The sequence below is a fragment of the Ovis canadensis genome, chromosome 1 (genome assembly GCF_042477335.2).
Source record: "Ovis canadensis isolate MfBH-ARS-UI-01 breed Bighorn chromosome 1, ARS-UI_OviCan_v2, whole genome shotgun sequence".
In the NCBI taxonomy this organism is placed as follows: Eukaryota; Metazoa; Chordata; class Mammalia; order Artiodactyla; family Bovidae; genus Ovis; species Ovis canadensis.
The window spans coordinates 248,476,100-248,494,099 of NC_091245.1; the positions used below are offsets into that span (position 1 = coordinate 248,476,100).

Genomic DNA, 18,000 nt, shown 5'->3' on the forward strand with positions numbered 1-18,000 from the left:
AAATTAGGAGGAGCCCCACCTCCTGCACCTTGTACCCGCTTCCTCCTTCTGACCCACACTGGCTACCAGTTTCTTCCCTTACAAACACTATGAACAATTCACTAGTTTGAACCCATCTCAGAAACAGACATCTGCAACCCAAATGCATTTTGTTACCAACATGTTACTTATTTCACAGCTAAGCCATCAAGGCACATTTCTCTCCCAATTCCCTGTTTCTCCCATGTGTTCTCATGACATATAAATAAAGACATCGGGTCTTTTGGAGATCTTGCCCTGGGTGCAGTAAACAAAGCCTGGGAGCTGTTGTGTCTCACACATTCTGATAGACCTGTGGAGAGTCAAGCCCTGGTGGTGGTGGTGATAGTAAGTTCAGGCATGTGACTTTGGATGTTTCGAATCAATGAAGTTGACATAAGCTAGACCATGAACAGAGAGGATTGTTTCAAGCCACGGTTAATTTATGCTTCACAGTGTTATCTGCTATACTTCCTCTGTCATTTAGTCCCCTGTAAATACAACTCTCCGAACCTCACCTCTCTCTGCAGAGATACTTAGATGTCATTATTTACTCATATTCTCCCATTGCCTGCTAGCCCACAGCAGCTATGTAAGATCCCTACCCGAGCAGAGAGCGTGTGAAAGGCCATGACTTAAACATAGGGTTTCCCCCATGATCCCACTCCTGTTCCCTGTGCCTTGCTCCGGTTAGCTGATTCTCTTATCTTACCTTCTGCAGTTATTGTTGGCCTCAGTTTCTGACCATCCTTCCTCGTTCTGCCATTAGTATTTGCGTATCCTCACAGCAGTGATGTGCAACTTTTTTGAGGTCATGGACTAAATGGAGATGTATGAACGTTAAGGACTCTCCTTCCAGAAAAATGCAAGCGTGCATTTATGTGGCTTCACAGCCATCCCTGGACTCCTTCGATCATTAATCCCCTGGCTGTGTTGATTGTTGTTTATATATTCACTGTGGCTTGCTCACCTGTTTCTAACTTGAAGCATTGCACTGACCTGTCTCCACCCCAATCCTCAACTGGGTCTTCCAGCCTACATTTCCCCCAGCTTCTGAGCTTTTGTCTGCTTGAAGTGAAAGTAAAAGTGTATGTTGCTCAGTCGTGTCTGACTCTTTGCGACCCCATGGACTGTAGCCCTCCAGGTTCCTCTGTCCATGGAATTCTCCAGACAAGAATATTGAGGTGGGTTGCCATTTCCTTGTCCAGGGAATCTTCCCAACCCAGCAATCAAACCCAAGTCTCCCACACTGCAGGCAGATTCTTCACTGTCTGAGCCACCAGGGAAGCCCCAGTTATCTTCCAACATGTGCAAAAACCATCTTCTTGAATCTTCAGACTGTTTCAGGGCCCCAGGTCCTAGCCCTGGGAGCTTCACAGCTGATCAATGACCTTGGTAAATGAAGTGTTCATCCTGGTGCTTGGCATCCGACTCCAAGTCTTAGTAACTACCTTTATTACATGGGTGGGCTAGGCCTATTAATTACCTGAGTTAGAAATCTCTCAATTTGTACAAGCTGTATTGGCTTAGAGATTCAAATATACTGTAAAGTATACATTCCTGTCCCAGACAAAGCTGTGTCCTGAAGATGCAGCATCAGAGATGGCTCTACTGTGGAACATTGCATTCTGCAACATATATACTTTATAGCAACTGCTACGCACATAAAATGTAATTTAAAGGCATTATGTGAAAGGAAAACACTCTTTGGTAAGATTTATTGGTCCACAGCTTCCATGCCTCAAACACAAAGTCAAAATCTGTATAGGAGAGGCAACTGCTTTGGTAAAATGCATTAGTTTAAGAAGATAACTGTGTGCTTTGCCCCCAAAGATAAACTTGGGCTCAAGTGAAATTATCTGCAACTCTAAAAAGATGGATGCAGATTCTCAATTAAGTTGTGATTTGGGAGGCAGATGCTCACTTAATTGCTAATAAATAGAAGAACAGGAGAAGGATCTGGGGATATGAGTTGATCAGTGCAAGTATTTTCTAGGAGTGGGCTTGTCACCAGGTGAAACTCCATCAGACCCTCTCAGAAAGCTCTTTATAATCTGAGTGAGTTTGTTTAACACAGGAACGAAAGGTGCCCAGATTAGGAAAGCTTTTCATAGGACCTTATCTACGAAAAGTCCTTTAACCCAACCAGAGGCAGCTAGCATTTCATTCAGCCCCTCATCTCTGTCCTCAGCACACAACATTTATGAAGCACTGCAGGCTCCGATGCAAGCAAGTGCCTGTTTTTGAATTCTTTTCATCTCTATGTGGCTTGCAGTGAGCTGTGGACTGATGATTGCCATGAAAGCAAGTGCCATAGGTTTCATGACTTTTTCTTGATTGTTGCTGATCAGCAATTCCACACAACTTTATTAGACAATTTCTATTCATGGTTTTTTCTTTTCTTTTCTTTTTGGCTTTAGATATAGTGATAAGTTAAAAAATCTGCCTTCAATACAGGAAGCACAGGTTCAATCCCTGGGTTGGGGAGATCCCCTGGAGGAGGAAATGGCAACTCACTCAGGTATTCTTGCCAGGAAAATTCTATGGACAGAGGAGCCTGATGGGCTACAGTCCATGGGTCACAAAGTTTTGGACACAACCGAGTGACTGACAGACTTAGCAACGAGATTTCTGTGCTATGTCTGCCTCGATGTCCCCTACTCCAGCAAGGTTACTAGAAGCTCGGCTCTGTTGGATTTGCAAGACAACCATGGATCTTTTGGTCTTAACTATTGTTAGCAATCTGCATGCATCTCCTTCTTTGATACTATCCCAGAAATCTTCTGCTTTACAAGCCTCATTAAGAAAAAGATGAATTCAGCATTTGATCTAACTCTAAATGTATTACTCATTCCACCTCAAAAGATTCTTGAAATGTTCTGACACATTAATTGGAATTCTAAATGCGCTATATTTTTAGAAATAAAGTTCAGTTTTTATTGACTTCTTTTGAGAAAATGGTGAAAAACACAGTAATCACTCTAACAATAATTAATACAAATAACAGTAACAACAGTTAATAACAGCTATCATTTATGGAGTGCTTTCTATGTTCCAAGTGGAAGCACTATATGTATATTAACCCAATGAATCTCCACTCTGTGAAGGAGGCACAATTGTTATCACCACTTTTTAGATGAAGACACTGTAACACAGATAATTACTATAAAGAGACAGTAGTCACACAGGGTGAACAACTGTAGGAGATGATGTGAAGCTTGAACTGGTGCTGGTATGGCCACCAAAAGGCACAACGTGTATGTAGTTTCATAACAAGCTCATTTCCATATGCAGAAGAGGCCTCCACAAAGGAGTCCTGGCCTATAAGCAGCATGGCAGTCAGCAAAACCACTCATATCAAAATGATTATGTTCACTAATGCAATTTTTTTTATTACAAATTAGCACCACGCCGTGTGTGCATACGTGCTCAGTCCTGTCCGACTCTTTGCAACCCCGTGGACCGTCGCCCACCGGGCTCCTCTGTCCATGAATTGTCCAGGCAAGAATACTGGAGTGGGTTGCCATATCCTTCTCCAGGGGATTTGGCTGACCCCAGGATCAAACCCGCGTGTCTCACGTCTTCTGTATTGGCAGGTGGGTTCTATACCAGCTGAGCCACCAGGGAAACACTGCTGCTGCTAAGTCGCGTCAGTCGTGTCTGACTGTGCGACCCCATAGACGGCAGCCCACCAGGCTCCCCCGTCCCTGGGATTCTCCAGGCAAAAACACTGGAGTGGGTTGCCGTTTCCTTCTCCAAAGTCGTTTGCCCTTTCCTTTTCTCCAGGAAAGTGAAAAGTGAAAGGGAAGTCGCTCAGTCGTTTTCGACCCTCAGCAACCCCATGGACTGCAGCCTTCCAGCACTAAAGTCCTAAAATCTTCGAAGAGTAGTCCTTGCCTCCATCTTATGGAGGTGAAATGTTTGTTGAGTTATTTATCTGTGCACACACTCAGGCAATGAATCTAAGTGCTCCTACTTTCTATTGTATTGTAAATGGGCTTTCACTAGTGAGACCTGAGTTGAGTGCCTACTAGTGAGACCTGAGTTGAGTGCCTACCATTCCAGTAAGAGTTACCTGGGGCAAATAATTTACCATCCCTGAGTCTGTTTATGTCCAAAATGCAAATATATGCTTCATTAGATTGTTAGAAGGATTAAATGAGGTGAAGTACACAGTTACTTAATTTCTCTAAGGGGCTTCCCTTGTAGCTCAGTTGGTAAAGAATCTGCCTACAGTGCAGGAGACCCGGATTCAATCCCTAGGTTGGAAAGATCCCCTGGAGGTCACAGCAACCCACTCCAGTATTCTTGCCTGGAGAATCCCATGGACAGAAGAGCCTGGCAGGCTATAGTCCATGGGGTCGCAAGAGTCAGACATGACTTAATGACTAAACCACCACCACAATTTCTCTAAGCCATAGTTTCCTCATCTATAAAATGTAAATCAAAATAGCACCAACTTCAGGGGGTCACAGTGAGTGTTAAGTGAGACAATGTTTATTAAAATGTTTAACCAGCACTTGACACGTAGTGAATGCTCCATAGTGAAAAAAAAAAAAAGGCAGGGAATAATAAGTATTTTGAGTGTTCAGTCAGTGTTGGAACACCTGACCCCCTTCTCCATTTCAGCCTTGAGGATTAAAATTTGGTCTTTCTTGTGCATATTAATGATTATACTTAATTTTAGCTAGCTTTCCATCTTTAGTGACTATTAACCTACTTTTCCATCTTTTTCTATCTATTATGACTAAAAGTTTCATACATCACAGTACTCTTTGGAGCTAAGGTTTCATTAGTAAGGATTAAAGCAACTAAAAGTTGGAAACAGGTTGAAGTTCATATCAGATCATGAGAATTAGTCCCTCTCTCTCTCTCTCTTTTAAATAGGCTCACAGTAGTGGGATTCAAATTCTTGTTTCTGCTTTAGTAAAGGAAGAAAGAAAGTGAAATAAGGAGAATATTTGCAAGTGACTTTTATCTTTAAAACTATCTCAAATTCACTTTCCTCCCAATATTAGGTATAAGAAAAAATTTCTCAAAGCCTGCAGACTAATTCAATTCTGACAAGACTTTTCAGGCTAAATTGCAAAGTAATTTAAGATCTCCTTTCAAAGAAAATGCACATATAATTCATAACAAACCTCCTTTAACTCTTCTTCCCTTTTAACCAATTTTAAGCTCAGAGCTCTCTTTGTCACTTTAGAGTTGGAACTTAATGGACCAGAGCCACTTAGGAATCTGTCAAAGACTTTATTCCCTTCTGAAATTTGTAACTGTTCTTGATGTCATGATCAACCTGGCTCCAACCTAAATCATTGGCGTCTTCTTTGCATCTCCACTGAAGTACTGCCCTTTGCTTGCTGAATGCTCAGCCATTTCCAGTGGCAGGATCTAAGTAGCACAGAAAACCAAGTCCCCTATCCCTCACCTGAGAGTTTTGGAAAATGCTGAAAATAGAGAGTCAGTGATTCTGGGGGCGGGAGGTTCCTCAAGGCCATGTTATCCAACACAGTCTGGTGCATGAATATTCTCCATAGCACCCTGACAGGTAATGCTTTCATTCTGTGCTTAAGCATCTCCAGTGACAGAGAACTTGCCTTTTGAAGATCCCATTTCATTTTCCATCAGATCTAAGAGTTAGGAAATTTCTGAAATAGAATATAAAGCTGAAATCCTCTGATGTTTTACTTGTGGACTTTATCTATCCTTCTGGGAACATAAAGATTGAGGCCAGCTCACTGTACCTGTTTCTGCTAAATTCATCATCTATCATTTAAACTCTCCTCCTCCCTTACATCTTCCTCCCAGCATCCTGCTCTTCCTCCTGTGAGCTGTTGTGGTTTTTCAGCTTTCATTCAGATGGTGGTATCCACTCCAGTGAAGAAAGGCCTGGTCTGCTGCAGCCATGGGAGAGTACAACGAGGTCACGTCCACTCCTGTCCAGCTTCCTCTACTCTTACTGACGCAGCCTTCACCTGGACTGTTCTAAAACATGCTCCCCTACCCTGAACCCTCCGTTAGATGCCCTTTCACCATTAGAGGAAAATCTAAGTCCTAACAATGTCCTAGAAGCTTCCACAAGACCTGGTCCCAGCCCCATCTCAGCCTGTCTCCTACCACTCTTCCGCTGCCCATTTCCCTCTAGCCACCGCCTCTGCTTCAGAGACTAGAAAGCCCTCCCATCGTTTTCATATAGGACTCCATTCAATAGTGCTTTTCAGAGGCTTTCCTGACCACCCTAACTAAACCAGCACCCTCATCACTGCCTCTTCCGTGCTCTCATGCTTCTTCCTTCCCTTTTCTGTCTCTGTCCTTAAATCAAATATCTATTTGCTGAGCTATTTATTATGCTGTTTTCTTCCCTTGAATGTCAGGAACATGAGGTCAGAAGCTTTGCTGTATTTCCTGCTGTATCTTTAGCGTCTAGAACAAAGTCTGCACATAGTAGGTGCTCGAGAAATATTTGTTGGTGGGAAGAATCTGCTAATTCAGTCTGAGATTGTATTATTCTGAGGGCAGCCATGATATACGAACTCATACGTCCCACGGAATTCTCTTTGTCTTTTTTTCTGTTGTGCCAGATATCAAAATGGTATTTGTCAAGCAAGGATTTGGAAAATCACTCTTTGGAGTGAATTTGGATTCTTAGGCAGCAGTCATTAACCAAACAATCCCTTAGAAGCTGAAAGAGTTAATTAATGTGCGTCCCCAAACACAGCTCTTTGCCCTACAGGGTCTTTAGCCCTGGGGAAGGTAAAACCCTGGTTCTAACTCAAGCTCAGCACACTTCTGGCCAGAACCTCTTATTATTAAGAGGCAGCTCTTCTAACCTCCCAGGGTGCCTGGAATGCCCCCAATTCCTGAAGTCATTATGTTTTACAGCAGGTTCTCTTGACAGAGCTTCAGCGGCCTTTGGCAGAACATAAGCCAGAATAATGGGCGAGCAGATGCCAGGATGAATTCTGATGTGTACACACAATTCTTGGCCCCATAAAAATCAATTCCTTATTCATTATTAAGCAACTTCTTGAGAAAGGGCAGGTTGGTACAGTTATTAAAAGATAAATAATAGATAAGGATCCACTTGTTTCTTTTTAGGGGGAAGAGAAAAATTTTAAACGCAAAATAGCACAGTAATTAGTTTTTCTTCTACATTGTCTCTTACCTGTGACACTCAGGGCCAACCAGACAGAGCAGTTTTACAAATTTCCATCACCCCTCCCTGTTGTGTTTCTCCCTAAAATGTATCCTTCAGGGTATAATAACAAGGCAACTCTAGATAGCTCGGGAGGAAAGAAACTAGAAGCACTCAGAATAAAGGTCACAAAATGTGTCAGCCTATGGGTTTTTTCCTGTTTTCCAAATTGGGTGTAAGGAGCAGAACTGAAAACAAAAGTAGCTAAATGCATCCATACTAAAAGGACTAGCAGGGCTCCCCAGCAGTAAGACGCATATACCTCTCAACAGGCTTCACTGGCAAAAGAATTGGCCTTGTTTCCTCCAATTCCTACCCGATCTTCTTGGTCTCAAATAACTGTATGAAAGGGGGCCTCCTTGGAGAGAGGGCAGTATTTGAGGTGGGAAGCTGTTAGCCCTCCCCATGAGGGAGCTTCCTCTCCCCTAAGTCAAGTGGAAGGAACCCCATTAGAATCACCCAAACAGATGAGGGCTGCCTGCAAGAAGAAGACTTCCAGCTTATCCCCAGCGGAGGAAGCTGCAGAGGGCCTGAGGCCCTCTCAAAACTGAGCAGGGAAGGGAGATCTTGGGTGTGGCTTCTTGGCGTGGGGATGCCAAACACAGGGACTGGCCTACAGATTGCTGAAGGAATCAGCTGGAACCCTCTGTGTCAGCACGGCTGCCTGGTTTGATGTGTCTGGGGAGTGGGCAAGGTGAGCCCACCCAGAGCAGTGGTCCATGGTCCATGGAGGGAGTTTGGTGCTGCCCCAAATAGGAGGACTACAGATCAAGAGAAAGGTGAGAGTCACTGATCTGCCCAAGTGGCCCCTAATCCAAGCCATAGAAAAGGGCTGGGAATGTGTATAGCTGGTGGGGCAGAAGGAAAATTGAGTGGCCCCTATGGGGGGGGGGGCGGGGGGTGGTGGTGGTGGGATTCTTAATAAAATGGAGGTGTCACCATGAGAGCAGGGACCTCCAAGAAAGGGACCAAGCAGGAACAAGAGTGGGATCAGGGACCCTGTCCATGGTGGCCAAGCAAAAGGTGGACAGCTTGGCTCCCTGTCCTTCCTCCATGTCTCTGACACCAGGGGGCGCTGGTGCCCAAGAGGGAGTAAAGGGACATCTCCGTCTCTCCTCCCTTTCAAATCATCCTGCTCTCTGCTTTAGAATATTCTTCAGGGAGAAGAATCTTGCTTTGAAGATTTTGGTTTTAAGCTAGACAGCTCTAGTTTAGATAACTGAAAGGAACGGAATAATGGAATTTGACCAAGACGTCATTAATAGAACTACATATCCAGCACAAAGAAGGATTTGATATGGTACAATTGGAAGTAGTGATTAGAAAAAAAAAAAATCCTATATGTGTCCCAACTAATCAAGAACTCTGTAATAAACTTGGGCCAGTGGTTTAAATATTTTCTGTGAGGGATTAAAGACTTGGCAGAGAAAACGGAAGTGCATTTCGTACATCTTTGGGTATGGTAATCATCTTCCCATTTTTTTCTTGATGACTTTCATAGAAATTCTAAAAGGAATGCAATCTATTTGCTTAAAACTTTCCTTTTACAGTTTTAAAGTGGCATTGATTCATGTTAACAGGAGAAGTGAGACTGAACTGGGAGACACAGAAGTAGATTGTTGCAATCAGGCACTCAGGACCGTGAGTGGCTTGTGGGAGCTGGGAGGACCAATCAGAGGGATAGCATCTTTATGAAAGAATGGCTGCCTGGGAGCTTGAGGTTATTGAGTAGTGTCTGTAATTATGGGGGAAATAATTTAGCAGTAGCAGTGACGAGTAACAGGAGGGGGTGGTGATGGAGACTGGGTGGTCTTGAAAAGATTGTAAGAAACAGGAGAGATGACTCAGTAGGATCCAGAGTTGGGAGATGCACCGTATTTTGGAAGGGGTCATTGGCAGCAGGGATGATGGTTCCATTTACAGACTGCTTTCCATACTTGATCTCATCGTCACTCTCAGCTTGATTGCAACACTTTTCCCCCTGCTTCCTCTTCTTCTTTCTTCTCCTCCTTACCTCTTTCTCTTTCTTCCTCATCACTGGCATTTATTGAGAACGTGCACCACATTCCATTATATACAAAACAGTTTGTAAGATCAAATGATACCTGATACCCAGAGATTCTAGACCAGGGACTAGTCAGTGTGAGACAGTTAATGGCATCTCAGTTCTAATTTGCTCGAGGTAGTACTGATTGGACATCTAGTTTGGGATACTTCTTTTAGAACTAAACCAATCTCTCAGTTCAATAGAAAGAGACAGAGGGAAAGAACAGACGATGAAGAAGGACAAGAAGAAGCAAAAGGAGGAAGAGGATGCAGGGAAAGAAGAGGACAAAGTAAAAAGAGGAGGAGGAGGGGTTATTTGAAGAAGGATGACTTACCTAAGAAATGCTTATCTAGTTTTGACTTTGTGCCAGGTACCATTTCAAATGCTTTATAAATATTAATTGATTGAATTCTCATAGCAACCTTATGTGATAGGTATATTTATTATTACCATCATTTTATTATCATTTTTAATCATCATCATAGGAAACTGAAGGGCATATAGTCTAAGTAATTTGGTCAAGGTCACACAGCCAGTAAGTGGCAGAGTTGAGATTCGCACCCAGCTCTCAGATTCAGATATGATGCTCTTAACACTACCTAAGCTGCCAGAGGGTTCCCTGTACGAATGTCGGAAAGATGAAAAGATGGGCTGTTGAGAACGCTGGAGTTTCAGTCATGTCTGTGAACCTTAAATGATACAGTGAGCACTGTGATCCTTATTCATGTTGCTCTCTTCAAAGGAATGTAGGCTATTTCATCCATTTCAAAAATTTTGAATAAAAGATACGCACATTTATTTCTGAGACTGGATGCAATACACGATCATCAAACTAGTTTTTGCTGAATAATCTGTTCCTGAACAGAATGAATCAATAACCTGGCCTTATTTCCAATTTATAAGATGAATATTTAAACACCACTGTGTAGTTCTGGTCATGTTATTTTCAAGGATATTGGTTGTATCCAACTCAAATATTCTTTTCCAGAAATCTGCATATCACAGATCTACCTTCACCAGATTATGCTATAAACAGTGCCTCTTCAGAGTGGTGTCCCATACAGCAAGCACCACAAAGTCCAGTTCTTCTTCCCCACATCTTCCCAGTCTGGTATTTGCATCCACTAATGGTTCAAATAGCTCCCTTGGTGCACGGGAGGAGGGATTTACTTTTTAAGTTCAAAGTGCTGAAACCAGCAGTAGGGCTGGCTGGAACGTGATCGTCCTTCCTTTGTCATATTGAGGTTGGAAAACTACACACACTACCCAAACCCTTGGTTGTTTCTGAAAACACCCTCTGTAGCTGCTGCTCCGTAATCTAGAGGCTTTGTGTTACAGCTGAAAACTGGAGCCCAGAAAGATGCCTCCTTTGCCAGGGCGTCGAATCTGGAGGAATAATTTCCTAAAACCCGGGCAGTCAGAAGAAATTCAACATCCCTGGGTTATAAGGCCCCTTCTTTCTTGGCCTCATCTCTTACCAGAAGCCAAAGAGTTTTGCCTGAAGATTGTCCTCGGTGAAACCTGGGGAGATGTGACTCAAGCTCGGTGTACTGGCCTGTCCTTGTCCTGGAGCACATCGTTGTCCAGGCTGCTGAGGATGCTCCTCTCCTCCTTCATCCATGGAACCAAGAGCTCCACACAAAACCAACTAGCATCACTTCTATGGCCATTTCCGCCCTCGAGACCCTTCCATTCCCATGCAGAAGTGACTAGGTCCTCTGCAGCACTGTGTGCATGGAGGGGAGCCACACCCCATCAGCCCATACCTGGAACCGAGGCCTGGTTCAGCCTCCTCACTCTGCTGTCTGTCATTGTGAGCCTGCGGAAGGTCTTAGCACGATGATGATGGGCAACATTCTTTGAGAGTCTTATTTTTTGTGCACACTATCAGCACTCAGTGAATGGCCCTACAACCCATAAGATAAATATATAGTAGTTTGGGGGTTTTTTTCCATCTCATTTATTTATTTATTTATTTATTCTTGGTCTTGTAGCACGTGGGCTCTTAGTTCCCTGACCAGAGATCGAACCTGTGCCCTCTGCAGTGGAAGTGCAGAGTCCTACCCACTGGGTACCCTAGGGAAGTCCATATATATATGTGTTTAAATATACCTCATATCCTCACACATTTCTGGAGCATAAGTACTACTATGTCCATTTCATAGACTTTGAAACAGAACCTGAGTGATGAAGTAACTCACCCAAGGCCATACAGCCAAGAAGGATCAGATCTTTGAAGCTCAAGAATCTCAAGTGTCCCCTTCAGGCTTGAATTGATGACCTTAAAAGTAACCACAACAGGACAACATATTGTTGCTGTTCAGTCGCTCAGTCATGTCCGACTCTTTGCAACCCCATGGACTGCAGCATACCAGGCTCCCCGGTCCTTCACTATTTTCATTATATCTACATATTGTCAATGCCTAATAAAAATCTGTAGATGATGATTTATTTTAAAGATAACTCATTTTGGCAAAACTCTCTTCCTACATTTCTTCCTTTTTTCCCTCTGACTTCCAGTCAGCCTGCCCTCATTTCCTCAGACTTTATATAGTCTGCCATGGGCCTGCATCCTAGGCATACAAAGAACAAGACCCAGGCCAGACCCCACAAAGCTTAAGTGCTGAAGCAGAAGCCAGACACGAAAGCAGGTTGCCAGGAGAAGCCCCGTCTCTTGCTTGCTCGTAGAATGGGAGAGAGGGTGCTGTTGCCCCACACAACACACAGCATGTTCTGCACTCTGCCTGTATTTGTGAGGGCGCTGCCCGAGTCCCATCCAGGCATGAAATGTAAGGCTCTGATACCTGAACTCCAGTTGCTCTTATATCACAGCCACACTCAGCTATGCTGATGCGGGTTTAGGTTTCCTCCTAACAAATCACTTTCTCAAGGTAGAAAGAAGAAATCTACATTTGGAACTTAGTGACTATAGATCTTTATTTCCCTGACTCTTAGTTTCTGTATTTTATTTTTAAAAAAGGCAAGGGGAGGAGAGATAAACATACGCGCCCTAATTACCTGGCAGAGCAGTTATCAGATCAAGCACAGTTATGAGGCAGGCATAAGAGGACTAAGCATTATGTAAATGTGAGGGCTTTGTGTATATTCTTAACGTGGGGTTTAAAGTTTTGAGTGATGCCATCTACCTGCCTTTACCCTCCACCAGGGCTCATACACGTGCTCCCAATCTCATGCCATAACCCTACGCTTCTACCTTTCTTGTAGTCACTTTTTGCTTCTTTTGCAATCCCATGTACTGTGTAGCCCACCAGGCTCCTCTGTCCATGTGATTTCCCAGGCAAGAATACTGGAGTGGGCTGCCATTTCCTCCTCCATGAGATCTTCCAGACCCAGGGATCGAACCTGCATCTCCTGTATTGATGGGCAGATTCATTGCCATCTGAGCCACCTGGGATTCTACCTTTACACACCCTCAATTCTCTGACTCCTTGTCTTTGCTACCACTCCAGTGGGAATGGCAACCCACTCCAGTAGTCTTGCCCGGGAAATCCCATGGACAGACCAGCATGGCAGGCTGTAATCCATGGGGTTGCAAAAGTCAGACATGACTGAGCAACTAACACTTCAGTTTTGCATTTGAATAAAAATGAGTTGGTTTAAAAACAAACATTACATAAATAATCATACAGAATATGGCCAAAAAATGTGATGGTGCTACTTCAAGCTGGGGAAGCATCAAGACAGAGAAAACACTTCTGGGGAGTGTGAAGGTGAAGATGGGGGTGAAGAGATGCTTGTTCTAAGGATCAGATTTGCTGGGAGCAACCTTAGGAATTAATAGAATTATTTACAAAAGAGTGTGACTGTGCAAAAACCTGGGTTTCAAAGGCAGACTGCAACTGAAATGTTTTCTCGTCACTATCATTTCTTCATTGAAATCAAGAAATATGTTCATATCAACTCACACACACACAGCTGTGGACACTGAATATCAGAATTCCCATAGGTTTTACACCCTTTCCCAGGACTGTCAGCCACAAAGGACCCAAATGTGGGTTTGCGTTTCCTTTATTCCTGCAAAGCACAACACTTTACAAAAAGAAAAACACTTCAAAGGCAATCCCTTTCTCGCATACATTTCAGGGCTCCATTTGAGATCCACATTTATCTTCCTTATCCAATTACGTGATCAAAGCAGAAGTGTTTGGCCTACTTTGGGGGTTTAAAGACATCCAGGGAAAAACTAGAAACATTTAAAACTACCTTTTTTTATGCCACACATTTTCCTGGAGGAGAACTGGAATCCACTCTCCCTGCTCTCTCTTAACTCTCTTAGTCTCCAGACACAAAAAGTCAGGTCAGAGAGTTAAGATACTTTAATTGTCCAAGCCATAAAAGATTCAGTTACATCTCTGTAAACACCTGTCTAATCTCAAGCCAGTGTGTCTGGTATCCTCTTTGCTCTCTACAGGGCTACAAAGTTCCTTCCAGAAGCTGCTGAGAAACTCTTGCTTTTGTCTGATTAGTTTTAAAGAACTTGTATTAAAATAAAAATAAAAAAACCTGAAAAGGGACTTTACTAGTCTCCCCAACACTGCTGGTTCTAGCACATCTGTCGTGTTAATGCTACAGGATGGAGCTCATGTTTCCTAAAGTAGGTCACACCTTGTCCTTTACATTAACACTGTAGGATGTGAGGCCCTGGCTGAAAAAAAACAGCAAACATGACGTCTTCAAAAATATTTCAGTGAACAAACCACCTATTGGTGGATTGATTCTTCTCTGTGGATATAAATCTGTTGTCAGCCCCCAGAATCGGGGCATAAAAGATGACCTCAGGCAGCTGCTGCCATTTGTTTCGGTGGGAAAACGAGGGTTTTGTCTCTCCCCAGAGGTTAATCCTGTGATGCTCTGAATGTCGTCTGGGCTCTGTTTCTGAAGGGTTACACTGGAGAGGAGCAATGCTTTGTGGTTTATGACAAGATCACAGCAGAATATTTTGTGCATGCTGTGATTTGTATTGCCCATTTGTGCACAGGCCATAAAAGCGCACTTTTTATCAGGAACATTTGTGAATATATAACAGCACCGAAGACATATGGCCACTAAATAATTCACAGTTATCTATCTCCTCAGCAGATTCTATCTATACCTACCATGTTTTAATGCCTAGTTTGCTCAGAAACAATATTCTTTACGACCCTTCCAATATAAAAATGTTTACTGACTGGCAACAATATATGGATACCAGGGGATTGGGCTGTAAGGAAGGGGAAAGCTTTCTGCCTTCTCCGCCTCTCCTTGTCCTCATCTGTTGCCACTGAATGCTTCCAACCAGCACCTAACCTCATAGGAGAAGGTGTCTTTCCCAAAATTGGGTGCTAAATTCTGACTTCTGGTGTTTGGGCCTTGAGACGGGAGTCCCTGACTAACCTTCACCCTCTTCTCTTTTCAGTTCTATATCCATTTACAGTCCCAAGGAGAATCCAAACACATTTGATGCCGCAGCATTTTTCCAGTCCGTGGGGAATTTCCTGGGCATCTTCGCCGGCTCATTTGCCATGGGGTCTGCATATGCTGTTGTCACGGCACTGATATCCTTTGTCTGTGTGTGGGAAGCTGGGGACTGTTAAGAGCAGGCAATATCCTTGGGATGTTTCTGAGGACTAACAAACTCCAGGAACTCTAGGAAACTCTAGGAAATGGCTAGACAGTCTTGTCCAAGCATAGCACAGCGCCACTGGGGCCGTCTTGATTCTGAAGCATAGGCTGATACCAGTGGAAGAGCGGCCCAGGCTCTTTTCCTGCCAATTCTAGCACTGCTCATACTGTCTGATCCCAGGATATCAAGAGTCTTTAAAAATTTCTAAGAATACAGGTGGCCAGGGGGATATCAGGCTTGGCTATATTAAGATCAAGAGGAAGAAGTGAATATCCAATGTCAAGAATGAAATAGGATTGACTCAAGAGTGACTTACTAAGTATTCTCTGCATCTTTTTTAAACTCGTATCAATCACTAGTTCAGAGGGTTGGCTGAGTCAAGAAGCACTGTGTGTTTAAACGAGCATCCATAGCTATTTTATGGAAGAACAGCAAGCAACTTAGAAATGATGCTTGCCATATCCAGGCAATTGTGTCATCCTACTCCCTCTTTTTCAATAGAGAGGCGGGAGGATGGGTAGAGTTCCTAGAGAACTTGAGTCAGGGAAAGAAGCTTGTCTGGTGGTCTCCTCACTCACAGCAGTTACATGGGACAAAAATGTCAGATTCTAGGAGGAACCAGAAGGCTAATGTCAAGTATGTGGGCTTAACAGAGTCCAGAGAGAGGAGGCAGGGCAAAGGATTAGAGATCTTGGGGAAAAGGGAAGGACTAAAGGAGAATGGTGGAAGAGGGGTCAGGGATCAAGGCAAAGAAAGCAAAATGTTGGACTCTTTTTCCATGAGGACTGACCCAACAGTTCACTAAGCAACTGCTAAAAGCCTAGGTTCTACTAAAGCTTTCTCAGGTAAGTCAGAATATGAATAAAACAGGCTTGGAAAGACAAGCTCTACAGAAAGAGTTGGATAGAAAGTAAGTGCTAAAGCTGCAGCCACCTTATTATGGTTATAAAAATATAAGGATGACGCCACCATATCTGGAAAAGTCCAGTAGACTCTTGGCCAATCTGATGATTCTGGAAAATAACCTGAAAAGCAGTATTTACATGCAGGGTGGGACTTAGGCTTGACCTGAAAGATAGGTAAGATGCAGGCAAAGACCACATAGGTGATTCACGAGAAGATCAGCATTCACAAAGATCAGGAGTGGGGGGCCGTGGGGGGCACTGACATGACCTATAGCAGTTGTCTCAGAGAGGGCCTTAGAGCTCGGACTGGTGTGCAGTGCAAAATGAGCAGACACAAGTGCAGAGGAGTCAGCTTGTGGAGTACCTTGGAGGGCCACTCTCTATAGTCCACAGTATGCGACTGAAGTTTTCTCCAAGGATCATGGCACACTGAAGGTCTTGTGTTTAAAACATAAATAAGGAACTGGTATGAAGAATGAATGAGAAGAGGAAGAGTGAAATCAAAGAAAACTGTGGTAATGACCTGTAGGAGAAAGTCAGAAAGGAGGTCAACGTAGAAGACCCTCTAGGACTCAGTGATTGGTTGGTTCTATGAGATAAACAAGAGGAGAAAATCAAAAGACGACCCCAAAGTTTTGTCCTGGAAACCCTGGAGAATGTCAACTCCATTGACAAAAATAAGTCAGAATAGGTAGGGTTGATTTCCAACAAAAAAAAGCAATGATTAACAATCTACCCAGTACTGGTGATACGTCAGGCCCCCTCCTACTTGTTTTACATGTAATACCTCATTTAATCTTCACATTGGTCATATCACACAGATGCTATTTTTCCTGGGGGGAAAAAAAAAGCTTAGACAGCATAAGCCCAAGGTCATGCAACTAGGAAGTAGAGCCAAGGTCAAACCCAGGGAATGAAACCAAGAGACAGACCATGCCCAGACCACACTCTTGATCACTACTACTCTTTTTTTTTTTTTTTTGCCTCATAATCATTAAGGGGAATTAGAATGGAGGTCACATGTTGTTTGGAGTAGAGAAATACTAATGATGATAGTAATGATAATGAGGAACTAAAGAGCCTCTTGATGAAAGGGAAAGAAGAGCGTGAAAAAGCTGGCTTAAAACTCAGCATTCAGAAAACAAAGATCATGGCATCCAGTCCCATCATGGCAAATGGATGGGGAAACTGGAAACGGTGACAGACTTTATTTTTGGGGCTCCAAAATCACTGCAGATGGTGACTGCAGCCATGAAATTAAAAGATGCTTGCTCCTTGGAAGAAAAGCTATGACCAACCTAAACAGCAAAAAAAGAGACATTGCTTTGCCAACAAAGATCCATCTAGTCAAAGTTATGGTTTTTCCAGTAGTCATGATGGATTTGAGAGCTGGACCATAAAGTAGGCTGAGTGCCAAAGAACTGATGCTTTTGAACTGTAGTGTTGGAGAAGAGTCTTGAGAGTCCCTTGGACTGCAAGGAGATCAAACCAGTCAATCCTAAAGGAAATCAGTCCTGAATATTCATTGGAAGAACTGATGCTGAAGTTTAAGCTCCAATACTTTGGCCACCTGATGCAAAGAACTGACTCAATGGAAAAGACCCTGATGTTGGGAAAGACTGAAGGCAGGAGAAGAAGGGGATGAAAGGATGAGATGGTTAGATGGCATCACTGACTTGATGTACTTGAGTCTGAGCAAGCTCTGGGAGTTGGTGATGGACAGGGAAGCCTGATGTGCTGCAGTCCATGCGTTCGCAAAGGGTCGGACACAACTGAGTGACTGAACTGAACTGAATAATAGTGAGATAGTTAGGTAGCATCACCAACTCAACGGATGTGAGTCCGAGCAAACTTCGGGAGATAGTAAAGGACAGGGAAGCTTGGCATGCTGAAGTCCGTGGGGTTGCAGGGAGTGAGACAAAACTTAGCGACTGAACAATAGTAATGATCACAACATTTTGTAAATGTCTAGCATGTGTCTTTATATATATCTCCTCATTTGAATTTACCCTATAAGACAGATTATTATTATTCCTGTTTTATACATATGGAAATTAAGTATTCATAGCTCACTCTGAGTCACATGTCAGTCATAAAGGGCATGATATTAATATCATCTTATATATCTTGAGAATCTTACCAAGTGCCACCCATTATCTTTTATATTTTGCATAGATTATCTCAGAGAGTCTTTATAAGAATCCTGGCAAGG

The 18,000-nt window shown here is 43.2% G+C and overlaps 1 protein-coding gene across 4 annotated transcripts in view; it reads left to right on the forward strand.

Moving 5' to 3' along the window:
- Positions 1-18,000, forward strand: part of SLC9A9 (solute carrier family 9 member A9) — a 651,239-nt gene that overhangs the window by 299,595 nt on the left and 333,644 nt on the right. For all 4 annotated transcript variants that reach the window (XR_011251201.1, XM_069563205.1, XM_069563219.1 and 1 more), the window contains exon 7: positions 14,677-14,815. Coding sequence is in view for 3 of the 4 variants with exons in the window: in XM_069563205.1 (XP_069419306.1) it covers positions 14,677-14,815 (139 nt within the window). In the remaining variant the exon portion in view is untranslated. The remainder of the gene's footprint in view (positions 1-14,676; positions 14,816-18,000) is intronic.